The sequence below is a fragment of the Rana temporaria genome, chromosome 5 (assembly GCF_905171775.1).
Source record: "Rana temporaria chromosome 5, aRanTem1.1, whole genome shotgun sequence".
NCBI classification, from domain to species: domain Eukaryota; kingdom Metazoa; phylum Chordata; class Amphibia; order Anura; family Ranidae; genus Rana; species Rana temporaria.
In genome coordinates, this window is record NC_053493.1 from 36,133,488 (window position 1) to 36,160,313 (window position 26,826).

General features: G+C 46.0%; 1 protein-coding gene and 1 non-coding gene across 6 annotated transcripts in view; both read left to right on the forward strand.

Annotated features, from left to right (window-relative positions):
• Positions 1–1,449: 1,449 nt before the first annotated feature.
• The window catches only part of DUS3L (dihydrouridine synthase 3 like), a 48,747-nt gene continuing 23,370 nt past the window's right edge, over positions 1,450–26,826 (forward strand). The window contains exons 1-7 of one of the 5 annotated variants that reach the window (XM_040352397.1): positions 1,450–1,554; positions 4,348–4,440; positions 5,365–5,641; positions 10,285–10,824; positions 16,973–17,014; positions 19,422–19,574; positions 25,116–25,232. In XM_040352397.1, the coding sequence (XP_040208331.1) occupies positions 4,349–4,440; positions 5,365–5,641; positions 10,285–10,824; positions 16,973–17,014; positions 19,422–19,574; positions 25,116–25,232 (1,221 nt within the window). In that variant the 5' untranslated portion in view covers positions 1,450–1,554; position 4,348. Of the gene's footprint in view, positions 1,636–4,347; positions 4,441–5,364; positions 5,642–10,284; positions 10,825–16,972; positions 17,015–19,421; positions 19,575–25,115; positions 25,233–26,826 lie in introns of all 5 variants that reach the window. The other 4 variants (XM_040352399.1, XM_040352398.1, XM_040352395.1 and 1 more) reach the window with 4 other exon arrangements.
• Positions 16,398–16,602, forward strand: LOC120942096. The gene has a single exon (XR_005749892.1). It is a non-coding gene; the product is annotated as a small nucleolar RNA SNORA74 (small nucleolar RNA).

Here is a 26,826-nt window from a genome sequence, read left to right on the forward strand (position 1 = left end):
TTACTGAGAAAACATGGGAAATTTCCTGGCGGAGAACACATTTTTTACTGGCAACTTGAGAAATTACAGAACTTCTATTGAAAACTAACACAGTGAATATTTTAACAGTATAAGCATGATATGGAAACACTGATAATACCTATAACAAAGTCATTTGCTGGATTTACACGTAAAAAGTCAACACAGCATGAAATTATCAGCCTTTATATTTACTGGCAGTTGGAAAAAAAAAATCACAGATTTTTACAAACTGTCATTCAATTTACTGGCGGTTGGCAACTCTTCCGCCTACCAGTGCCACCTATCAGTGCTGCATATTAGTGCAGCCTCATCAGCGCACATCAGCGAAGGAGAAAAATTACTCATTTGAAAAATTTAATAACAAAAACTAAGAAAAACTTTTTATTTTTGTTAAGTTTCGGTCTTTTTGTTTGTTTAGCAAAAAAAATAAAAAAACAGCAGTGATTAAACATCACCAAAGGAAAGTTCGATTTCTGTGAAAAAAAATGAATTTGGGTGCAGTGTTACATGACCGCGCAACTCTCATTCAAAGTGTAAGAGCGCTGAAAGCGCATAATTGGCCTGGGAAAGAAGGAGGTGAAAGTGCCCGGTAGGCAAGTGGTTAAAGCGGGAGTTCACCCGAAATTTTTTTTTTAACATTAGATTGATGCTCATTTTGTCAAGGGGATCGGGTATTTTTTTTTTTAAAATGTAAGCAGAACTTACCGTTTTAGAGAGCGATCTTCTCCGCCGCTTCTGGGTATGGTCTTCGGGACTGGGCGTTCCTATTTGATTGACAGTCTTCCGACAGGCTTCCGACGGTCGCATACATCGCGTCACGAGTAGCCGAAAGAAGCTGAACGTCGGTGCGGCTCTATACGGCGCCTGCGCACCGACGTTCGGCTACTTTTTGGAAATCGTGACGCGATAAATGCGACCGTCGGAAGCCTGTCAATCAAATAGGAACGCCCAGTTCCGCAGCCCATACCCGGAAGCGGCGGAGAAGATCGCTCTCTAAAACGGTAAGTACTGCTTGGATTTTAAAAAAAAACACCCGATTCCCCTAGACAAAATGAGCATCAATCTAAGGTTAAAAATTAACTTTTCGGGTGAACCTCCAGTTTAAAGGAATCTCCTCCTGCTGACCTCCTGTCCTGATACTAACTTCCCGGCTGTCATACTGATCCATCGGCTTCAGAACCTTTTAAGTCCCTAACCTGGGGGAAATATGCAGATCAGGGGTTTTGATTTCACTGGCTACATACTTGATCCGGGTGATTGACTCATGAAGTATTGGAGCCAAAGAAAACCAGGCAGCTTGGCTTATTATAATAAGGGAGACAGTCATGATGACAGTCTGCATAGGACACTCTGCTTTCAAGCCTTAGTAGTGAAACAGAGCGGAACCTAATGATTGCAGCTTTGTTTCCCATCGGACAGCTTAGAAAGCTGCACTGTTTTCTTATGGGGGAATGCAAAGGACGCTACACTGGTGTGATTTCCTGTTCCTGGCTCAACGTGGAGAGAGCATTGGTGATACATTGCTGTAGAGACGTGTGTATGATAATTTCTGTGCCTCTGATAGACTTGTGTGTGATATTTTATGTGTATTATAGACGCTGTGTGGTGTATTAGGTGTGTTTACATTGTGTTCATTGCTCAGCACAGAGAATGAGGAGATTTTGCTGTTTCTCATTAGTAACAGAAAAGCACAGCTGGCATTAGGAGTGTACAGGACTCAAATGTCATCTGTACATTCTGCATCCTTACCTGTCACACAGGGGGGAGATTTACCAAGACTGGGGAGTGTAAAATCCGGTGCTGCTCTGCATAGAAACCAATCAGCTTCCAGCTTTTTCTTTGTATCAAAGCTTAATTGAACAAGCTGAAGTTAGAAGCTGATTGGCTACTGTGTAGAGCTGTACCACATTTTGCACTTGCCAGTTTTAGTCAAACCCGCTTATAGTAATTCATAGATCTGTGTGCATCAAGTTTGTCTCTATAGGAAAACATTTGTGGATGATGTAATGAAGGATTAGCGCCTCTATCATGTTTTTTTATTGCTGTACTCCCATTGAGGACATTCACCCCACTTCCTGTACTTGGTGACCACTGTCGCCCAGAAAAAAAAAAAAAAACATGCAAAAGTTGTCCCCAGAATGTCCAATGGGGTCATTTGTCTAAAAGGGTGCAGTGTCATATTCTGCTGCCTATCCTAGAATGCTGCGGAAGTCACGTGACGGGCAACTGCGCACGCGCTATGCGCTCCAACGGCAAATGTGATGCGTTCCAGGGGATTTACGGCACTACCCTTCAGTGAACCATCACAATTTGTCACGGAAGTGACGTATTACCATAGACGGAGGGGGGGGGAGAGAGAGACCCATTCACAGCGAGAGAGAAATAGAGATACTGAGATACATTCAGAGCGAGAGAGAGAGATGGTGTACATATATTTTATATAACGGAAGTAATGCACATAGGGGAGGTAATCCCCTCCCTGAGCCCCGCTTCTCTCTCAGTATCTCTCTATCTGTATCCCTCTCTCGCTCTCAATGTATCTACGTATCTCTATATGTCTATTTCTCTGTCGCTCTGAATGGGTCTCTCTCTCTGTCCCCCCCGCTCTGTGTATGGTAATACGTCACTTCCGTGACAAATTGTGATGGGTTCACTGAAGGGTGTCGTGAATCCCCTGGAACGCATCACATTTGCCGTTGGAACGCATTGCGCATGCGCAGTTCGTCGCCACGTGAATTAGGCTGCATTCTGCGATAGGGAGCAAATGGTGACACTACAAGGGCCCACACTTTGGCCCATTTCCTGTTGTGTCTTTGGAACAGGAAGTGAAGGGCAGTTTCCTCACTGGTACACAGCTGTAAAATGAACTGGCTGAGTTTTAAACAAGTGATGAGTTCGGCGGTTGTAAACCACGGATGTTGCAAAAAAAAGAAAAAGAAAAAAACCTGCAAGGCAATGGCATAATGTGCTGGTATGCATCATATACTAGCACATTTATGAAATACTTACCTTGGAACAAAGACCTCCATCGCTATAATGCCACTGTTGAGAGGGCTGATGTGCTCCCCCTGTCTTTCTTGGGGGTTTGCACGCTCTAGCTATGTGATTGGACGATGATGATGTTGCATACGTGCGGGGTCCCTTGGTTACGGCACAAAGCTCTGAAGTTCCGGCACCTTTCAGAGCGCATGCTCCAGTGATGTCATTGGTTGCATGCAGGGTAAATATCTCTTAAAGTGGTTGTAAACCCATTACAACCACTTTAACCTACAGGTAAGCCTAGATCAAGGCCCCTTTCACACGGGACGGATCAGTAATGATCCGCCCCGTGAACCTCCGCTTGCTCAGCGGGGATCGCTCCGTTGATCCCCGCTGAGCCAGCGGATGACAGGGCGGTCCCCGCACACTGTGGAGGGACCGCCCTGTCTTTTTTCCGCTCTCCCCTATGGGGGGATCGGATGAACACGGACCGTCTGTCCGTGTTCACCCAATCCGCCAGACGGATGGAAAAGTAGGTTTTTCCTCTGTCACACTTTGGCGGATCGGAGCGGGTCGGATGTCAGCGGGCATGTCACCGCTGACATCCGAGGCTCCATAGAGGAGCACGGAGCGCCCGTTCAGGTCCGCCTAAAAAACTGGCAGGCAAACCTGAACGGGCCGCCCGTGTGAAAGAGCCTTAAGGCTTACCTGTAGGTGCAAGAAATATCCACACATGGGTTAGGATGTAATTCCTTATTGACTCGTGTGGTTGGAGGGCACAACTGTGTTTTTTTTTTTTTTTTTTTTTTTAACACCCCCCTCAGAGTAGGTTCACATATGTGCGTGTCGTGTTTTCACAGGTGCAGCAGCCCACTTGCAAGGAGTGCAGGGAAAGAAGTCCCTGACCCTTTCTTAAAAACGCACCACGTGGCGATGTCCGCCCCTCAATGTAGATAGAATGCATGAAGGTCCGATCATGTGCTCCTATCCACAGGTAGAGATTGGCTTGGGTGTGTTCGGGATCCTAGTCCCAGCTAGGGTTGCCACCTCATCCCTTTAAACCCGAACACATATGAATTACTATAAGTTTAATTAGCACCTTAGTTAGCCACAGAACCTGTGTAATACATATGTATTCGGTTTTAAAGAGATGAGGTGGCAACCCTAGTCCCAACCCACCTGCCCGATCCCACCAGGAATGGACTACCTCCTGCATATAGAGTCGCTTCTCCTAAGGATCAAGGGTTAGCGTGGAACTCCTAAATGCCCTCATATGATGACTTTTCTATGGGTGATAAAATGGTCCTATTGGGGTGTTTGTTAGCTAAACCTATTACTGTTTTCCAGCATGGCAGATGAAGACAAACAAAACAGTGAAAATGGCAAATCGATTGTCGTAGCTGAAGATTATGAGCGAGGTGTTGCTGCTATTAAACCTCAGTAAGTATTGAAGAGGTTCATGTCATAAGTAAGGATGAGCTCTGGCGTGTTCGCATAGAACACGTGCAGAGCCCGCCAGGAAGTGTGCACGGCGCTGCGCTAATCACAGCCAGGGAGACATTGTCCTGATGCTCGGCTGCAGGCTTCGTGAAATGTCTCCCTGGCTGTTATTAGCGCAGTGCCGTGCACACTTCCTGACGGGCTCTGCACGTGTTCTATGCGAACACGCCAGAGCTCATCCTTAGTCATAAGTAGCTGGGAAGATCCAGGTGGTCATTGTTTTATGTTGCAGGATGGATGATAATTATTTTATTTTTTTTAGATAAGGTTGGTATGGGCAGCACTGATATTTTCCTGATCTTGTTGTGTGGGTTATTACAGAGGAGCTCCAGTCAGTTTTCAAAAAAAATAAAAGTCAGCATTTATAAAAACTATAGCTGCTTTTAATAAATAGACATTTACCTGTCTGAGGATACAGTACTGTGCATGGGGGCACCGGGGATCATCTTTGGTCCTTGGTGCCAACATCTTAGCTGTGAACACCCGAATGTGACAATCTGCAGGCTTTACAGCCAGGTGCCCACTAAACTGGCACAATTCCCTGGAACTCTTGCAAAGGAGAAAGCAAGCAGAAATGCTGGTGTAATGCCTTTTGTACCCCCAACTCATTCTTCTGCTTAGCAAAGTCTCAGATTGAGAAGGAGACGGAAGTCTGTTACTGGGAACTCTGTTCATTCTGCTATGAAAGTTCAAAATGAGCAGAAGTACTAACAACAGTTACTAAGAATAATTCTTTGGTTTTATCACAGATACAGAGCATAGTCATTCTAGGGTTACCATATACAGAAGCATTTTGTAGTAGTTTGCTGTAGTAGCGCTGTCCCCTAAATGTACATACCTGTGATACTAGTATTCTATCTACAGATATTTAACTAACAAGGATAAGTTTCATGGATATCTTGATGCTGATGGTAAAGAAGTTACAGAAGAGCAGTGTGACCAGGCCGGGGAGAATGATGACAGTAATAGTGTCACAGCAGAGCCTGTTACAAAAAAGATTAAACTGGATGATTCTGCGAAGGAGCCAGAAGAGCAGAATGATAAGACAGAGAAGAAAAGATCCAGAGGCCAGAACAAGAGTCGCCCTCATGTGAAATATAACCTGTATGAACAGCAACGGTTGTGTCCCTCGATCGTACAGGTGAGATAAAAGGAAATAGTTTTACTGTGAATACAAAGTATACATTCTATTCTCTGTGTCCCACTTAGCCCCCGTTCATACGGGTTCGATTTTTCATGCGATTTGACAGTTTTAAATCGCATGACAAGTAGCACCCCATTGTCGGCAGTGGAACTGTTTAAATAACTGCGACTCAGAAAAAGTTTCCTGCACTACTTTTTTTGCCAACTTCATTACGACTTCCATAGACTTCTGTTGTATGATGTTGCAATGAAATCGGCATTGCAAATAGCACTGATGTGCGGCTTTGAAATCGTGTTGAAGTAGCGCAATTTCAAAGCCGCACCATTGTGAACGGGGGCTTAAAGCGGGGGTTCACCCTATAAACAAAAACAAAAAAGGAGGATGATTGACGGCCGGCTCTGGCACGTCACGCTTCTCCGGAAATAGCCGAAATAGGCTTGGCTCTTCACGGCGCCTGCGCATAGACTGTGCGCAGGCGCCGTGAAGAGCCGAGACCTACTCCGGCTGTCTTCGGGGAGCGTGACGTGCCAGAGCCGGCCGTCAATCATCCTCCATCTGGATAGGAACGCCCATTCCCCGCGGGGAGTCGGAATCTTCTATACAGGATTGCACTGTGAGTACCGCGCTAAAAAAATCAAGACAGGCATACTGTAGCTCGCGCTACTATGTCTTAATTTATGCTAAAATGTTGCTATGGAGGGTGAACCACCGCTTTAAAATCACAATAGATCTGTACAATGTTAACAATACATTGTTAAACTGTATTACTGCTCTTGCTGTTATACTTCTTTAGGTAGATTCACAAAGATTTAGGCCGGCTTATCAGTAGATAAGCCGACCTAACTCTGAATCTACGCCGGCGTTTGTTTAAGCGTATGCTCAAACAGAGATACGCTTAAACAAAGCTAAGATAGGACGGCTTGCGCCGTTCTATCTTAGCTTGCAATTTTTCGGCTGGCCGCTAGGTGGCGCTTCCATTGTGGCCGGCGTAGATTATGTAAATGAGCTTTTACGCCGATTCCCGAACGTACGCGAGCCTGCCGCAGTCGAATTACGTTGTTTCCGTAAGGCCTTAGGCGGCCTAAAGTTATTCCACCTATGAGGTGGAATAACAATGTTAAAGTATGGCCGCCGTTCCCGCCGCAAGGTTCGAAATTTTTACGTCGTTTGCGTAAGTCGGCCGCGAATCGGGAGTTACGTCGTTTACGTCCGCGTCAAAATCAATAGGCCCGTACGGCGTACTTAGCCGCAATGCACCCTGGGAAATGTAGGCGCCCGGCGCATGCGCAGTAGGAAGAGACGTGAGGTCAAGCCTCATTAGCATTAAACACGCCCCCCCCCCAACCCATTTGAATTAGGCGCCCTTACTCCCGCCGTGTTTACACTACGCCGCTCTAAGTAAGGAGGTAAGTGCTTTTTGAATCATGTACTTTCCTCTCTTACTTAAGGCGGCGTAGTGTAAACACGCTAGGCTACGCCAACCTATTTTTAGGCGCCCCTACCTGAATCTACCCACTAGTTTTTATTTATACATGGTTTTTGTTTGTTTTTTTGAGTATAGATGTTATGTTTGTCCCAAGCATGTTTGAATTCACTCACTACCTCTGCTGGAAGTCTGTTCCAAGCATCAAATGGTAAGATTTAGTTTTGAATTTTCCTCCTGCTAGTTTGAGCTTGTGTTCATTAAAGCGGAGTTGCACCCACTTTTGAGAGGTGGTCTTAAACGAAAGACCACCCCTTGTTTTTGGTAAGGTGGACCCTTACTCTTATTTCTCTATATAACCTTTTATGTAGCTGTCAGGGAAGGAATGAAATAAATGAATGGTCTGATGACAAGGTGTCTTTAACTCTCTAGGAAAATTAAACAAAAATTTAATTTACTCCTGTGGTAAAAGCTCATTAAAGTAGAAGTCCATGCTAAATCTGAAATCCCTGTAGACGCCCACGATCTAACACTAACCTATCTAGCCCTTTAAAGAAACTTTTTTGAAGCTGATCCGACCTGATTTGCCCCTGTACAAATCATTAGTAAGATTTCATCTGGAATATACAGTTCAGTTTTGGGCTCCAGTTCTCAAAAAGGATATTAGGGAATTGGAGAAAGTGCAGAGAAGAGAAACCAAACTGATAAGAGGCATGGAGGAGCTCAGCTATGAGGAAAGATTAGAGGAACTGTTTTTTTTCACTCTGGAGAAGAGGAGAATAAGGGGGATATGATCAACATGTACAAATATATAAAGGGTTCATATAGTGAACTTGGTGTTGAGTTATTCACTTTACGGTCATCACTGAGGACAAGGGGGCACTCTTTACGTCTAGAGGAAAAGAGATTTCACCTCCAAATACGGAAAGGTTTCTTCACAGTAAGAGCTGTGAAATGTGGAACAGACTCCCTCCAGAGGTGGTTCTGGCCAGCTCAGTAGATTGCTTTAAGAAAGGCCTGGATACTTTCCTAAATGTACAGAATATAACTGAGTACTAAGATTTGTAGGTAAAGTTGATCCGGGGAAAATCCGATTGCCTCTCGGGGGGTCAGGAAGGAATCCTTTTCCCCTGCTGTAGCAAATTGGATCATGCTCTGCTGGGGTTTTTTGCCTTCCTCTGGATCAACTGTGGGTATGGAGTTGGATGTATGGGATTGTACTGTGTGTTTTATTTTGTTTGTTTATTTTTTTTTGTGGTTAAACTGGATGGACTTGTGTCTTTTTTTCAACCTGACTAACTATGTAACTATGATCCCATGCTAAGCTGTCAGCCGTGGCTTCTCTGTGGAGGTGGGTGTGGAGGACACGTCCGACAACAGAAGCCCCATAGTAGGTCGACTGATTATCGGAGCGACCGATTATCGCGGGCCAATATTCACATTTTTCAGAGTATCCGTATCAGCCAGAAACGGACCGATATTGCTTAAAGTTGTTGTTTTGAATACTTTCAAGTGCAGAAGAGGGGTTTGGGGTCTCTTAGACCCCAGATCTCTCCATAAATAGTATCTGTCACTGCCTATTACTGTCACAAAGATGTTACATTCCTTGTGACAGCAATAAAAGTGATACATTTTTTTTTTTATGTCAAATTAACATTTTAAATGTACAAAATATCGGCACCTGATGTTGGCTATCCTCCTGAAAGCTGGCTGAAAAATCGGTATCGTATTGTCCCTGAAAAACTATATCAGTCGACCCCCCCCAAAGTGATGTCACATCCTATTAATTTCACAGCCGTTGTCGGCTGCGTCCTCTGCAGAGCTTCTGCCACTGGATATCGGGTCGGATCGCCTTCAAAAAAGTATGCATACTGATTTCTTCTTGGTTGATGAGATTCTTCCAGAGGAATCTTCAAGATGCGTCTTGGCAAAGCTCAGTGGTGACTGTATGTGGCCTTTCTTAACCGCTTATGGACCGCCCACGCCATATATACGTCGGCAGAATGTCACGGACAGGCATTGTCACGTACCTGTATGTAGCCCTTTAAATGCCTGCCGTGTGGTGGCGAGTGCGCCGCTGGCCTTCCCCGTAAGTCGGACCGCGGGTCCCGTGGACTCGATTGCGTGGGGATTCCCCGCGATCGTCGACAATGGATGCACAAATAGGGTCAGTAGTCAGCGGATCCCACCATCTGCTGCGCCTACTACGCAGACTCACGCCCTTTATCCCGAAAGAGGACATTGCAGTCGTGGTGGGAACAATCATCAATTCCAGACTCGACTACGCAAATGCCCTCTATCTAGGACTCCCCAAATACCAAATCACTCGTCTGCAAGTCGTTCAAAATACGGCCGCTCGACTAGTGACTGGGAAAAAACCATGGGAATCAATCTCACCTTCACTGAGATCCCTTCATTGGTTGCCAGTAAAAGACAGAATCACTTTCAAGGCACTCTGCCTAATACATAAGTGTATTCAAGGCAACACGCCCCCCAATATCTATGCGAAAAAATAAAAGCCCATAACCCCAATCGCATTCTCCGATCCACCAATCAAAACCTCCTCCAGATACCCAAGGCCAGATACAAGTCCAAAGGAGATCGAAGGTTTGCAGTCCAAAGACCCCCCAGCCTGTGGAATACACTACCAACCACCATCCGACTTGAGTCGGACCACTTGGCCTTCAGTAGAAAGATTAAAACCCATCTCTTCTGAGGTCAAGGGGTTCCTTACCCATGAAATGGATACAGCGCCCAGAGGCGATTCAGTTCGCATGTGTTGCGCTTTACAAGTCTCTCTCTCTCTCTCTCTCTCTCTCTCTCTCTCTCGTATAGAGCGGGGAGATACTTGTGTAACAAGCATCTCCTTGCTCTACCTAGTGAGAATGACGCTGATCTCTGCTCCGTGTACTCGGAGCGGAGATCAGTGTCATGTGAAATAGAGACCCCCCCCCCCCAGTGACGTCACATCCTATTAATTTCACAGCCGTTGTCGGGCGCGTCCTCTGCAGAGCTTCTGCCCCTGGATATCAGGTCGGATCGCCTTCAAAAAAAGGTATGTATACTGATTTCTTCTTTACAGGGCTAGATAGGTTAGTGTTAGATCTTGGATGTCTGTAGATGCAGAGACTTTAGTTTTAGCATGGACTTCCACTTTAATTGTTCTCTGTATAAAATGGATTGTAACGTAACGCTGCCCATTTCTTTCTGATACTAGGAATGTGCCAGCAAGTGCTTCTTTGGTGAGAAATGTAAGTTCTTACATGATGTGGAGAAATATCTGTCAGAGAAGCAGGAAGATATCGGTCCCAAGTGTCACCTCTACGAGACATTCGGCAAATGCATCTACGGCCTCTCATGCCGCTTCGCCAAATCCCATTTGGGAGAGGATTTCAAGAACCTCATCAACCAGGAACTGGTCAAGCAGTGGGAAGGTAAAGCCCCGGTTAGGAACAGTTTGGACAAAGGGCTCCAAAGTCAGCTGCGGAAGAAGAAGGTTCCGTTTGACAAAACGGACAAGTTCCTGAAACTTTTGAACAAATCCCAAAAACCTACAAAGGGGAAAGATGATGCTAAGCCTCCTCCAGCGGCTCACAGTGTGACAACAGAGGGCTCCGGTGATCAGCCGATTGATCCTCTCAGCACCGATTGCACTAAGCAGGTTACAGGTGATGGAGAAACAAAAACTGTAACGGTGACCTCAGGACCTCTAACCGATGAAGATATTATAAAGCTTAGACCTTGTGAGAAGAAAAAGGTGCTTATTTATATTGCAAATGTTAAGTTGATGTTTATTTGTGCACCTGGTAGCCCTGTGACTGTTGAAAGCTTATCTAAAAACAGAAAAATACACATTTGAAATACATGTATGTAAACTTATTTACTTGCCAAAGGCTCCTTTCACACAGGCGGACTCCGTCGCTCCTCTCTGCTCACTGAGTGGGGAGGGGCTTGTCGGGTACCGCTGTCTCCTATGGAGCGATCTGATGAAAACGGACAGCATGTCCGTTTTCATCAGATCTTAGCCGATCCGTTCCACCACGGACGGATGGGGACGTGTCCTCATACGTCTGTTTTTAGCGGATTGGATCGGGTCGGATGTCAGCGGACATGTCTCCGCTGACATCCGACACTCCATAGGGATGCATGGAGCGGCCGTTCAGGTCCGCCATCAAAACTGACAGGCGGACATGAGCGGTCCGTCCGTGTGAAAGGGGCTTAAGGGTTTATAATTCTGTGCAGCCAGTCCTGTGATCTAGGCACTCCTTCCAGATAGCAGAGCCCGGTCAGTGACCTCACTTTTGTCCTCCGTTAAAAAGTATAGCTTTGTCACCCCCCCACCCCCTTAAAAAAATCAAGTTTTGTTGCTTTTTGCTTTATCCAGCTGTATTTACTCCATTCAATGTATAACACCAACATGTCAGGGGGGGAAAAAAATTTATCTCAAAAACTTAATCACTGAGTTGAAAAACTGTATCACTCCCCTGTGTTAGTATTTTGTAGAACTCCTTTTTCTTTAATTACAGCCTTTTATTCTGTTGGGATTTGTCTCTACTATCTTCACACATCTATAGCTGGATTCAGGTAGCCGGGCGCATCTTTGAGGCGGCGTATCGTATTTACGCTACGCCGCCGTAAGTCAGAGAGGCAAGTGCTGTATTCACAAAGCACTTGCCTCCTAAGTTACGGCGGCGTAGCGTAAATGGGCCGGCGTAAGCGCGCCTAATTCAAATGAGGATGAGGGGGCGTGTTTTATGTAAATTACTCGTGACCCGACGTGATTGACGTTTTTAACGAACGGTGCATGCGTCGTGCGTGGACATATCCCAGTGTGCATTGCTGCAAGGACGTATTGGTTTCAACGTGAACGTAAATTACGTCCAGCCCCATTCACGGACGACTTACGCAAATGACGTAAATTTTTCAAATTTGGACGCGGGAACGACGGCCATACTTAACATTGACTAGGCCAGCTATTTGTTCGACTAACTTTACGCCTGAAAACGCCTTAAGTAAATGGGGTATCTTTACTGCGACAGGCGCACGTACGTTCGTCAATCGGCGTATCTCGCTGATTTACGCATTCTAGGCGTAAATCAGCGTTCACGCCCCTAGCGGCCGGCGGAACTAGACAGCTAAGATACGATGGTGCAGGCCGTAGTATGTTAGCTAGGTTTAAGTGTATCTCAGTTTGAGAATACACTTAAACTTACAACGGCTTAGATTCCGAGTTAGATCGGCGTATCTACTGATACACCGGCGTAACTCTTTGTGAATCTGGCTACTAGACTTTGCAATATTTGTCCACTCTTCTTCTTTGCAGAACTGCTCAACTTGAAAATTTGATGGTGTCATTTTGTGGACTGCAGTCTTCAAGTCATTCCACAGATTTTCAATGGGGTTTAGGTCTTGGCTCTGAGTAAGCCATGCAAAGACATTCACCCTTTTTTCTCCTTCAATCACTGTGTGGTCATTGTTGCTGTGTGCTTTGGGTCATTGTTATGTTGGAAGGTAAACCTTCTTCCCATTGACAACTTTCTGGCAGAGGGCAGCAGATTTTCCTCAAGAATTTGATGGTCTTTTGCCCCCTCCATTTTTCTTCTGTCCTGACAAGTGCTCCAGTCCCTGCTTCAGAGTATATCCTATAACAAGGTATAACCACCTTCATGCTTTACAGTAGAAATGGTGTTATTCGGATTGTGAGCTTAATTGCATTTCCACCAGACATATTGTTTGGTGTTGAGGCCAAATAATTACATTTTAGTCTCATATGACCACAACACTCTTTTCTATGTAGCCTCAGAATCTTCAAGGTGCCGTTTGGCAAAGCTCAGTGGTGACTGAATGTGGCCTTTCTTGAGGAGTGGCTTTTTTTTTTTTTTGCAACCCTCCTATACAAGCCACATGGGTGGAGAATTTGTGATATTTTTGTCCTAAATTCCTGCAACTGCTACAGAGTTGCCGTAGGCCTCTTGGTCGCCTCTCTGACCTCTTGGTAGTTTCCTCTTGGCTCTTTCATCCAGTTTGGAGTGACGTCCTGCTCCAGGGAGGGTCTGTGTTGTACCAAATACCTTCCACTTCTTAATAAGAGACTTCACTGTGCTTCTAGGCATTACTAAAGCCTCTGACACATTTTTGTATCAATCTCCTGACTTGGCCTGTCCACAACTTGATCCTGATGACAGTGCCTTGCTTCAGTTGCACTATCAGGGACTGAAGTGCTCCAGGAAAGCTCTTTTCATGTTGAGTGTTGATCACAGTTGAAAGTCAAATGACTTTGTGTGCCCTCGAGAAGGTGATTACCGTATTTATCGGCGTATATCGCGCACTATTTTCCCCTTAAAATAAGGGGAAAATCGTGGGTGCGCGATATACGCCGATAGCCGCTTCCCCCGCTTAGTTTGAAATCCTGCGCCGACATATACCGAGTGCAGTACACTCGGGTACATTCGGCCAGGCTCGGCTTCGCTCGTGCTCACGCATAAACGTCACAGAGCGTGAGCGACGCCGAGCCTTGCCGAATGTACCCGAGTGTACTGCACTCGGTATATGTCGGCGGAGGCGTTCGAACTGAGCGCGGGAAGCGGGGACTCGACGTGAGGCGCGCGCTGGAGAAGCCGGGAGGACACCATCGAGGCCGCAGACGGACGCCGGACCGGACGATGGACGCTGGGAAGACACCAAAACTAAGTAATAAAATCATATAACTTTTTTTTTTTTACAGGAATTTCGGGGGAAACATTAGGGGTGTGCGGCATACGCGGGAGCGCGTTATACCGCGATAAATACGGTAGCTACAGATGATGAAGTCATTTTTAGTGGAGGGGGAGGGGGGGTGATCCTTTTTCCAACTCGGTGACTGTTTTTTTTTTTTATTTGACATGTTGGTGTTGTACCTTTTTGTAACGGTCAGGGGTTAACACCGTTTACGATATTCCATTCCACCAACCCACGACCGCTTATCCGACACTCCAACAATCATCAATATAAATTTCACACAATACAGGGTTAGTTGGCATAGCACAATGAAATATCTTAGGAGCCAGACTCAATTAACACCTCAACAGTATGTGTGTCCCCACATGAATGAGTCACTCTGCTATTGACCTGTTGGAGTCAGAATTAAATACCTGTAATATTCCAAGATATCCTATGCCCCTATCGGACATAGGATGACCTTAGACCCAAGAGTCATTAGTGAAGCTGGCACAGGAGTACCCCGCATCCTTCAAAAATCTCTGGGTATCATGGGCCATTCCGTTACACCTTTCATTTGGATGTTATAAGTTGCACTGAGTAAATGCAGCTGGATAAAACAAAAACTGTGTATGTCTTGATTTCAGCCTGCAAAGCAACAAACTGTGATTATTTTAAAAAGGGTGATTTTTTTTTTCTATACCACTGTGTATAGCAGAATTTAGCCATAGAGGCAGAATTGACCATACATCTCACACATTCACAGTATGCAAATTATATGTGATTAATTCTTATTTCACTGACATACAAAGAAACGTCTGGTTATACCAGCTGAATGGTCACGGAATGGACAAAGGAGGAGCTAGTACAGAAAGGATGGGAGGTGCCCAAAGAGACCTGATCCCAAGACCACACCATTCAATGGCAGGCCAAATAAGCATCCAGACCCGTGTACATCACAGTCATGCCGTAGTCATTAATGCCGTGTGCGGTTTAGCATTGTCCTGCTGACTTACTATTTTACGTAGCGTCACAATTTTTTTCAAATTGGGGTTGTACATACCTAAATACGGGTGTAATATGTACGAAAGTGTGATCTTACCCTTTAATAAAGGAAGGGAGGGACAAGGAGACTCAGGCTGGCCATACGTGGTTCGAATCTTGGACCGGTTCAGCAGGAATTGGGCGAGATTCAAGCCATTATTGGGCAGGGTGAATGTACTATGTTAATCGATAGATCAACTTGGGTACAACCAGCCTGCCGGATATTCTGGCGATTATCGCTACTGGATGCTAGGACGCTAGTGATAACGACTGTCTTCTCCCAGTAGGGACAGCTTCCCCCAGCCACCCCAGCGGAAGAAGACAATTGCCCGGCAGGAGGGATTCCCGCATTAACTAAGCAATACAACCCGTGGTTGCAGGAAAGAAATTTACTCTGTGTATGGCCAGCTAGTTAAGCTGGCCATACACAGAGTACATTTTTTTTCCTGCAACCACGGGTTGTATTGCTTAGTTAATGCGGCTTGAATCTCGCCCAATTCCTGCTGAACCGGTCCAAGATTCGAACCACGTGTGGCCAGCCTGAGTCTCCTTGTCCCTCCCTTCCTTTATTAAAGGGTAAGATTACCTTTTCGTACATATTACACCCGTATTTAGGCATGTACAACCCCAATTTGAAAAAAATTGTGACGCTACGTAAAATAGTAAGTCAGCAGGACAATGCTAAACCGCACACAGCATTAATGACAACGGCATGGCTGTGATGTACACGGGTCTGGATGCTTATTTGGCCTGCCATTGAATGGCGTGGTCTTGGGTCTTTCTGGCAGTTATGAAGTTTTTTTTGGAAAGTGCATACTTCTGAAAACCCTTTACCTCTCCCCAACCCAATGCTGAAGGCCTTAGTGGTGCATTGTTTAAAGTGGATGTAAACCCACTCTCATCCTTTCTAAGCGACTGCCATAGTGCTGATCTATAAGGATATAGATGCCTCCTGCATGTATCCTTACCTGTCGAATGTCCCCCCTCTGTCTGTTATAAGAACTGAAAAACTGCAGATTCTGTGGGTGGATCTGTTGTCTGGAGCTCGGTGGGTGGAGTCGTGATGTCAGAAGACTCCCCGCCCTCCTCTACACTCCCCTTGTCAACATGCATTTTTTCCTATGTATTCCTTACACTAAATTCTGCTATGATCACTAACTTCCAGTCAAAATCCAGAAAAGTAACCACATGACTTCAGAAAAGGAGTGGGGGTGGGAATTAAAAAATAATGCCTGTCTCCAGGCTCGTGCATGAGATATGAAAATAACCTGTCACTCACAGCAAGGGGGCGGAACGGACTAAGGTTTTTAATCCGTTTTTATTTCACTGAACAATAAAAGAGGATTGCTCAGAGCTGGATTAACTCTGTGTGGCAAGACTGGGCACAGATCATAGAAAATCTTATACTCTACATTGTGACATAAAAAATAAAAAAAACGGGTTTACATCCACTTTGACTCTTAAAGCCACAATAGATGGCTCCTATTTTGATTCCTGCTGAATTGGATGAATTTCAAACAGTGGGTGGCCCAGCAAGCACCCCCCCCCCCCCCCCCGGCTCAACAAGTTGGGTAAAAAATGATTGGCCATTCCAGCGGTAGTCAGCTCTCCAGTGCTTTCCATGCCTGTGATAGTGTTACACTGCTGGGAGATAAAGGCACTACTTCTTCATGCAGAAGTCCATTGTTACCGTTCTGGTGACCTGTGGAACTTCAGCTTCTTGTAGTGTTGTGAATCCTTGAGAGTGCGTCTTGCAAGCTTTACTTGTTTGGTGCTAGTTTGGGACTTGTACAGTTAATCCTTATGCTAAATGTGACATATTTCATAGTGCCAGTCCACAGAACCGATATCCAAGCATCTTTAGGAAGTTGGACACTAAACCGACTGGTGTATATGGGAAGGCTGGTACCTTATGTAACTATTTGCTATATTTAATTTGTAATGTGTGATCAAAAAAAAAAATAAAATGATTGGCCAAGCAGTAACTACAACCTATCAAATGTAGTCATTGGATAATCTAGAAGGTGATTTCTGATTTGGCTGCACAATATTTTGTCTCTATTACCAAACCCTAACATTTGCTGTAGGTATATATGTGTGTTGAGTACAGCTCTGTTTATTTGTCCTTTTTTTTTTTTTTAATTTGTGATTTCGTTTCCCTTCAGATTGATTTCCGAAATAAACTGTACCTTGCACCGCTAACCACAGTGAGTATGCCAACATGGGGCTCTTGTTTGAAAAGTGGAAAATGTAAAGTGATTGTAAAGCTTTTTTTTTTTTTAAATAGTTTCCAAAGGTTTTGCACAGAGCGGCCCTGATCCTGCTTTTCTGGGGTCCCCCGGTGGCGCTCCTGGCTCCTCCTCTTCTCGTATTCCCCCACGTAGAGCTGCTTTCCATGGGCGCAATTGTGCGGACGTGCTCCCGAGTCCTGCTGCTGCGTCCATTGACACAGCGCTGGTGCAAGGATTTTTGACACCCTAGGCGAAACCTAATTTTGTCGCCCCTGACTCCACACCCTTTGCCCTGCCCTTGTAACATGTGACCTCCCGGACCCATACACTGAGCCACCTTCCGGACCCATACGCTGAGCCACCTCCCGGACCCATACGCTGAGCCAACTCCCGGACTCATACACTGAGCCACCTCCCGGACCCATACGCTGAGCCACCCTACCGGACCCATACACTGAGCCACCTCCCGGACCCATACGCTGAGCCACCTCCCGGACCCATACGCTGAGCCACCTCCCGGACCCATACACTGAGCCACCCTACCGGACCCATACACTGAGCCACCCTACCGGACCCATACACTGAGCCACCCTACCGGACCCATACACTGAGCCACCCTACCGGACCCATACACTGAGCCACCCTACCGGTACCCATACACTGAGCCACCCTACCGGTACCCATACACTGAGCCACCCTACCGGTAACCATACACTGAGCCACCCTACGGGACCCATACACTGAGCCACCCTACGGGACCCATACACTGAGCCACCCTACGGGACCCATACACTGAGCCACCCTACGGGACCCATACACTGAGCCACCCTACGGGACCCATACACTGAGCCACCCTACGGGACCCATACACTGAGCCACCCTACGGGACCCATACACTGAGCCACCCTAAGGGACCCATACACTGAGCCACCCACCGGACCCATACACTGAGCCACCTACTGGACCCATACACTGAGCCACCTTCCAGACCCATACACTGAGCCACCTTCCGGACCCATACACTGAGCCACCCCCCGGACCCATACACTGAGCCACCCCCCGGACCCATACACTGAGCCACCCCCCGGACCCATACACTGAGCCACCCCCCGAACCCATACACTGAGCCACCTCCCGGACCCATACACTGAGCCACCCCCCGGACCCATACACTGAGCCACCCCCCGGACCCATACACTGAGCCACCCCCCGAACCCATACACTGAGCCACACCCCGAACCCATACACTGAGCCACCTCCCGGACCCATACACTGAGCCACCTCCCGGACCCATACCCTGAGCCACCTGACTCCTATTTCCTGCATTACTCACCCCCCCCCCCCCCCCCACACACACACTTCTCGATGTAGATGAGGAGGATCCATCCTCCTCCTTACCTCTGTGCTTCATCGACCATCACATCCGGGGCTCTCCTCACCGCTGGACAGGCAGTATTGATTAGGTGATCCCTGCCAGCGCCGCCATCCAGACGCTCCATGGTGTCCCTGCTGGTTGGGAAGTCAACTAGCAGATGCTGTACTTCTCAATGCTCCTGTGTCAGGAGATGGGACAGCGGGCGCTCAGTGGAACATTGGCGGCACGCAGTGGATGTTTTCCTGGGACAGCCGGCCCGGCATTGAACAGGGGCGAGCTCACGCACACCTGGAGCTTCACTGAGGCAGAGGCCGTGGCTGCGCCCTAGGTGGTAGTGCGCCGTAGGCGGCTGCCTACTTCGCCTAATGGTAGAACCGGCCCTGCATTTACACAGACAGCAGAATTCGGCCCTGCCCCTGGCTCCCGTGTCACTGGATTTGATTGACAGCGGGAGTCAATGTTGTTTTTTTTTACAGTAAAATCAGTGTGTATATGCAGTAAAGCATGCTTGTTATACTCGCTGTGGAACCTAAGGGTTATTCATTTGCGTTGTGTAAAAAGGCTGTCTTCTCTAATCCTCCCCTTCTTTCACAGTCCGCAATCCATTTCCTGATAGTACAGAACCTCGAGGGCACTCTGCACATGCTCAGTTTGGTGTGTATTGCTAGAGAGTTTTTTTTTACATGTGATCAGCACAAGGCCAATAGGCACTGTCCAGATCATGGGTCAGAGCTCCTGCAGCCTCATAGGACGATCGGGGGAGAATGAAAAATCCTCATTCAAGCTTTAACCAGACACTGATAGAAGTTCAAGACTGCTATATACTGCTGATGAAAAAAGGTATTTAGCAGTTTATATTTACTAAAATAATTGCATTTCCATGTTCGGTGTACTGGGGGAGATCAGATATAGTGAATGCAGGGTCCTGGGTTTAGTAACACCTTAATTTGTGTTTAGTGAAATTGATGTGTAATACTGACCTGCTTGTGTTCTGTGTTCACTGTACAGTGCGGCAATCTCCCATATAGAAGAATATGCAAGCGGCTTGGAGCAGACATCACATGCGGAGAGATGGCCATGTGTACAAACCTCCTTCAGGGTCACTCCTCTGAATGGGCGCTGGTGAAGAGGCATCACAGCGAGGACCTCTTTGGAGTTCAGGTCTGTTATAGTAAACTAATTCTATTCATGTAAGGCAAATTCCAATCATCAGGGGGGCTTCTTACTGTAGGATCTGTCCACCCAAACGTAATATTTTCCCTAAAACTTAACTTCAGTCTGTCCTTCAAGTTTGAACAGCTGTACCGACTCCTCTCCTGTACTGAAAATACTTAAAGGGGTTTGTAAAGGATTTTTTTATCCCTAAATAGCTTCCTTTACCTTAGTGCAGTCCTCCTTCACTTACCTCATCCTTCCATTTTGCTTTTAAATGTCCTTATTTCTTCTGAGAAATCCTCACTTCCTGTTCTTCTGTCTGTAACTCCACACAGTAATGTGAGGCTTTCTCCCTGGTGTGGAGTGTCGTGCTCGCCGCCTCCTTTGGACTACAGGAGAGTCAGGACGCTCTCTACGTTGCAGATAAAGGAGCTGTGTGTTAGTGGGCGTCCTGACTCTCCTGTAGTCCAAGGGAGGGGGCGAGCACGACACTCCACACCAGGGAGAAAGCCTTGCATTACTGTGTGGAGTTACAGACAGAAGAACAGGAAGTGAGGATTTCACAGAAGAAATAAGGACATTTATAAAAGCAAAATGGAAGGATGAGGTAAGTGAAGGAGGATTGTGTGGAGTCCTTGCGGGCACGCTCCCGTGATACAGCCGACGGCCATAGCCGCCCACTATCACTTGGCCCCGCCCCCCGGTGCACCATGTCATTGGTTGTGATTGACAGCAGCGCGAGCCAATGGCTGCGCTGCTTCAATCGACCAATGAATGAGCCGGGAAGCCGGCCAAAATGCCAGCGCATTCACGGCACAGGACTTTCGAGGGGTCAAGTAAGTAAACGGGGGGCTGGGGAGGCCGGTATTGTCGGATGTTTTTTCACCTTAATGCATAGAATGCATAGAATGCATTAAGGTGAAAAAACGTTTACCTTTGCAACCCCTTTAAGGCCCCTTTCACACCAGCGGACCGGTCGGTTCCTCCTGTCCGGTTTTTCAGGCAGACCTGATCTGACCACCCATTGTTCTCTATGAGGAAGCAGACATGTCCACTGACACCCATCAGGCATCTTATTCAATAAAATCTGCTTAAACTAGACAATATGGCAATCCGTCCATCGAATTGGATGGAAATGGACATGCAGTTCGTTTCCATCCAACTGCCCCATAGAGGAGAGTGGGGCTGTGTTTATGCGGAGCGGACACGGACCTGTCATCCGCCTGCTTAGCAGGGATTAGCAGAGAGATGACCCGCTGAGCAGGCGGATATGGCTTTGCGGATCCACTCCATCTGAAAGGGGCAGTAGAGTGACTTTTAAGTGGGAGGTCTGCCTACACTATTTTCACCCAATCAACCTCCATGTAATAAGAGCACTGCAGCCCCAGCATCCCTTTGTGTGTAACTGATTGTAAGTATAAAACTCCTGTTGCACTGGATGCCTGTAGTCTGCCGAGACTGTGTGGCCAGAAGTGGGTGCAAATACCTGTCTTTAGACAGGTATCTGCACCCCCCTCCCCCTGAAAGGTGTCAAATGTGACACCGGAGGGGGGGAGGGTTCCGATCAGCGGGAGTTCCACTTTAGGGTGGAGCTCCGCTTTAAGTTGTGTGCAGACATTTGTGAAAGGCTCATAGGTGTTGGGGTTGAGTTAGACCCTTGCATGAGAAGGGAATGAACATTCTGGAAAGAACATTCTGGGAAGTTCTGTACGCAAGCAACACAACCATGCCATGGGTACAAGAAAGGGACATCTGAAGATGGTCTTGTAAGCTTTTGGATCTCTCTCCAATGTTTGAAAGGTTTTCTGCTCTGTGGGTGGGAATGGCGTGTATCCTGATGCCCCTTTTATTCTGTAGACAGTCTTAATTTTCTGTAGATTTTTTTTTTTTTTCCTTCAGATTTACCAAAACCATATAATATGAGGTCAAACCGTAAAGGGTCCATAACGGAAAAAAATGTTTTTGCTGAAATGACTTGTTTACAGGGTATAGAGACATAAAAGTTAACTGATTCCTTTTAAAAATGATTACAAATAGATAAAAATCAATCCTATAATGTGCCTGCAGGTTAGTTTCACTTTTAAACTGGTTTCATGTTCCTGTGAACTAGAGAGACACACAGAACAAAAACAAACAAATCCAGGGCAGAGTTTTGTTTTTAAAATGAATCTGATTGGTTCTGTTAAGTTTTAGACACACAGTAATGCAGGGCTTGACAAATCCCGGGCGCCAGGTCGCCATGACGACTAGAAATAGGGTCCTGGCGACTTGGCTTGGAAGGGGGGCAAAAAAAAAAATATATATATATTTTTTTTGTGAGCTGGCGCCATATGGTGGTGAGCCGTTGGTATTACAAGTTAAGCATTACAAGTTAAACAGCAATTCTAATGTAATTTTTCACTATTTTCACTGCCATCTTCTTCCCTCTAATTAGAACCCCCAAACATTATATATATTTTTTATCCTAACACCCTAGAGAATAAAATGGCGATCGTTGCAATACTTTGTCATGCCGTATTTGCGCAGCGGTCTTACAAGCGCACTTTTTTTAATTAAAAAATAAGACAACAGTAAAGTTATCCCCATTTTTTTTTTATATTATGAAATGTAATGTTACGCCAAGTAAATTGATACCCAACATGTCACGCTTCAAAATTGCGTCCGCTCGTGGAATGCTGACAAACTTTTACCCTTTAAAATCTTCATAGGCGACGTTTAAAAAAATCTACAGGTTGCATGTTTTGAGTTACAGAGGAGGTCTAGGGCTAGAATTATTTCTCTCGCTCTACCAATCGCGGTGATACCTCACATGTGTGGTTTGAACACCATTTACATATGAAGGCGCTGCTCACGTATGTGTTCGCTTCTGCGCGCAAGCTCGTCGGGAGCGCGTTTTCTGGCTCCTAACTTTTTTAGCTGGCTCCTAGATTCCAAGCAAATTTGTCAAACCCTGCAGTAATGACAGCTTAGACCACAGTGAAAAGCTCCCAGTACTGTGGTTATAAGGAAACCGACAAGCAGGAAGTGTGGAGATCAGAGCAGAATTACAGCTACTTCAAAGCAAAAACGAACAAGAAGGACATGAAACCAGTACTGCAGTGAGGTAAAGGAAGCTATTTAGCTAAAAAAAAAATTTCCTTTAGTGATCCTTTAAAGCCGCGTACACACGATCGGATTTTTTCATCTGAATTTCCGATGAAGCTGACTTTCATCAGTCTTGCATACACACTATCGGACTAAATTCCGACCGCGCCGAAACACGTTGACGTAAAACACTATGAGGAGCCGAAAAAAATTAAGTTCAATGCTTCCGAGCATGCGTCGACTTGATTCTAAGCATGCGTGGATTTTTCTCCATCAGAATTTGGTGTGACCGTGTGTATGCAAGACAGCTTGAACGGAATTCCATCTGGAAAATCCGTCTGAGTTTATCCAGACGGAAAATCCGATCATGTGTACAAGGCATTAGAGTCGGTGTCGGTGGGTTGTTTACCTGCATGTATGTGCATTTGGAACACACGCCAAATGCGGATCAGCAACATCCTATTGACTTTAATTGAGTGCATGGCAGGTCAGAGGCTGTGTTTTTTTGGATGCATCATTCCCTATTAAACTGCATTTGAACTGCAGGCAAAGCAAGTCAAATGCCGATAACTAATAGAGACAGAGCTGTGCCGCTCCAGGTGGGAATGATTGATCCCTTCAATCTTGTGGCACAGGTCCAGTCCGCAGACTGAATAAGAGGCTAGTTCAAGAAAGGTTGACCACGCTCCCAGGTATGAAGCAGTGATAAAAATCCATCAAGATGCATCATAAGCATAGGTGTGTGCCAGGTGTGCCTGGGCACACCCTAATCTCTCTGTGCTGTGCCGATTCCCCTTACTGCCTAAGCTTCCTCTTGTGTTGCGTCCCCCTCCTGCAGTGTTGCTGGCTTCTCTTCTTTCCTCTCTGCTGCTGCAGGGGATGTATCAGGATGGAGAGTGGAGGAAGGAGCTAATCAATATGTCATTTTCTGGCCCCTTCCCTTTTGAACACTCACTGTGTTCAATCATAACTGAAGCATAGTAAACTGTGCTTACAATGATTCAGTTTGTGAATGAACAGAAAGCCGCTCAGCACAGGGCACTTCCCATTCCTTGACTGTTCAGTGACACTGAGGCTACAGAGAAAGTCATGTGTGTTTTGAGCTTTGGGGTGCACACCCTAATACATTGAGCTGCGCACACCTATGATCGTAAGACATCATGAGACCTCTATGCAGGCATGGCCAGATTAACCGGTTAAGTCCCGGACCATTATGCAGGTTAAGGACCTGGCCCCTTTTTGCGATTCGGCACTGCGTCGCTTTAACTGACAATTGCGCGGCCGTGTGACCGACGTGGCTCCCAAATAAAATTGCCGTCCTTTTTTTCCCCACAAATGGAGCTTTCTTTTGGTGGTATTTGATCACCTCTGCGGTTTTTATACTTTTTGCTATAATAAATATCCCCCAAAAAAATATCAAAATTTTTTCCCTCAGTTTAGGATATTCTTCTACATATTTTTGGTAAAAAATATCGCAATAAGCGTTTATCGATTGGTTTGCGCAAAATTTATAGCGTTTACAAAATAGGGGATAGTTTTATGCCATTTTTTATTAATATTTTTTTTTTTTTTACTACTAATAGCGATTTTTTTTTTTTTTTTTTTTTTTGTGACTGCGACATTATGGCGGACACATCGGACACTTTTGACACTATTTTGGGACCATTGTCACAGCGAAACGTGCTATGAAAATGCACTGTTACTGTGAAAATGACAATGGCAGTGAAGGGGTTAACCACTAGGGGGCGCTGTAGGGGTTAAGTTTAACCTAATGTGTGTTTCTTACTGTAGGTGGACGGGTGACGTCACTGATCGTCGTTCCCTATATCGGGGAACAGACGATCAGTGGCAAGTCATAGAGAACAACGGGGAAGGTTTGTTTACACTCGCCTCTCCCCGTTCTACAGCTCCTGTGACCCGATTGCGGGACACCGGCAGTGATCGGGTCCCGCGGTCACGGAGACTCAGACCAGGTCGTGAGCATGCCACCGGCGGCGTGCTCGTGACCCACAGCTGGGCTCTTAAAGGGGACATACCTGTACGTCCATTTGCCCAGCCGTGACATTCTGTCGACATATATCGTCATGAGGTGGTCCTTAAGTGGTTAACGCGTTTCACAAATCAAGGCTCGCTTAGTCATAATCTAATGATTATGACCAAGCGAACCTTGATTCGTGAAAAACGTGTTAATCCTGCCATGCCTGCATAGAGGTCTCGTGATGTCTTGTATATCTTGATGGATTTTTATCTTCAATAAAGTAATTATCACTGCTTCATACCTGGGAGTGCGGTCAGCCTTTCTTGTTAAGTGCGGCATTTTCCATTCAACCAAAAAAATGCAGCTTTTGACTAGAACAACCGATAACATGAACCCGTAGACTCAGTATTGAGTTTGTGTCCTTATTTTTTTTTTTTTATGTTTCTAAAATATATCTTCTATCTTCTCATACAATATCATTGCAGATAGAGGGCTCTTTTCCTGACACCATGACTAAATGCGCTGAGCTGCTGAACAGCACCATCGATGTGGACTTTGTGGATATCAATGTCGGATGTCCGATAGATTTGGTGTATAAAAAGGTAAATTCTTTCAGGAATAACTTTATTAATACTAACAAGGCATGCTTGTTTATTGAATGCATAATTCAAACTGGTGTTGTTAAAGGGGTTGTAATGTAAAGGTACAATTTTTTTCCCCTAAATAGCTTCCTTTACCTTAGTGCAGTCCTCCTTCACTTACCTCATCCTTCCATTTTGCTTTTAAATGTCCTTATTTCTTTTGAGAAATCCTCACTTCCTGTTCTTCTGTCTGTAACTCCACACAGTAATGCAAGGCTTTCTCCCTGGTGTGGAGTGTCGTGCCCGCCCCCTCCCTGAGAAATCCTCACTTCCTGTTCTTCTGTCTGTAACTCCACACAGTATTGCAAGGCTTTCTCCCTGGTGTGGAGTGTCGTACTCACCCCTTTGCTTGGACTACAGGAGAGTCAGGACGCCCACTAACACACAGCTCTTTTCTCTATCTGCAACGTAGAGAGCGTCCTGACTCTCCTGTAGTCCAAGGGAGTGGGCGAGCACGACACTTTACCTTTACAAACCCTTTAAAGTGGAGGTACCCCCTAAAAAAAAAATTCTAACAATACATTGAGAAGACTGATTACACTGCGGGTATGCTGTTTTTTTTTTTTTTTCGTACATACCTCGATATCGCCGTTTCATCCCTCGGCTTCCGGGTATGATTCTTGCGCGTCTGGGCGTTCCTAGTTGATTGACGTTCCTCCGACCGATGCATACTTGACGTCACGACTTTCCGAAAGAAGCCGAACATCGCTGCGCTGGCGCCGTATAGAGCCGACTCTATACGGCGCCTGCGCAATGATGTTCGGCTTCTGTCGGAAAGTCGTGACGCGCAGTATGCGCCGGTCGGAGGAACGTCAATCAACGAGGTCCAGCAAGAATCATATCCGGAAGCCGAGGGATGAAACGGCGATAACGAGGTATGTACGAAAAAAAAAAAAAGACCCCAGCATACCCGCAGTGTAATCAGTCTTCTCAATGTATTGTTAGAATTTTTTTTTTTAGAGGGAACCTCCACTTTAAGCTTTATTGCAAAAATGGATGGATGTTATACAATCTCTGCTGCCTAGCTGGAACTGTCGTTGCAAAATGTATGGTAACAGAAGCAGCAATATTCCTTCTCATAACATTACAAACCACTCATTCAGCCAAGACCTGTAAAGACGAAGTCTGTGTTTCCTAGCACTTTAGAGTTTATGTAAATGATCACCTTGTAAAACAACCCAATCCATTTAGGACCCCTTTCACATGGGGCAGATCCGTTTGGACAGACTGTTTGCTTAGTGGGGATCGCTCCATTGATCTCCTCTGAGCAGGCGGATGACAGGGTCGGTCTCTGCTCACGGTGCAGAGATGGACCTTTCAGAGCGTCACTCTCCTCTATGGGGAGATCGGATGAAAATGGACAGCCTGTGCGTTTTTCATCTGACCTGCTGGACAGATGGCGAACGTATTGCCATACGTCTGTTTTCAGCGGATTTTGTCGGATCAGATGCCAGGCAAATGTCAGCAGACACGTATCTGCTAACATCCGCCTCCCCATAGGAGTCAATGGGTGGCCCAAGCGGATCCACCTGAAAAAACGTCAGGCAGATCCAAT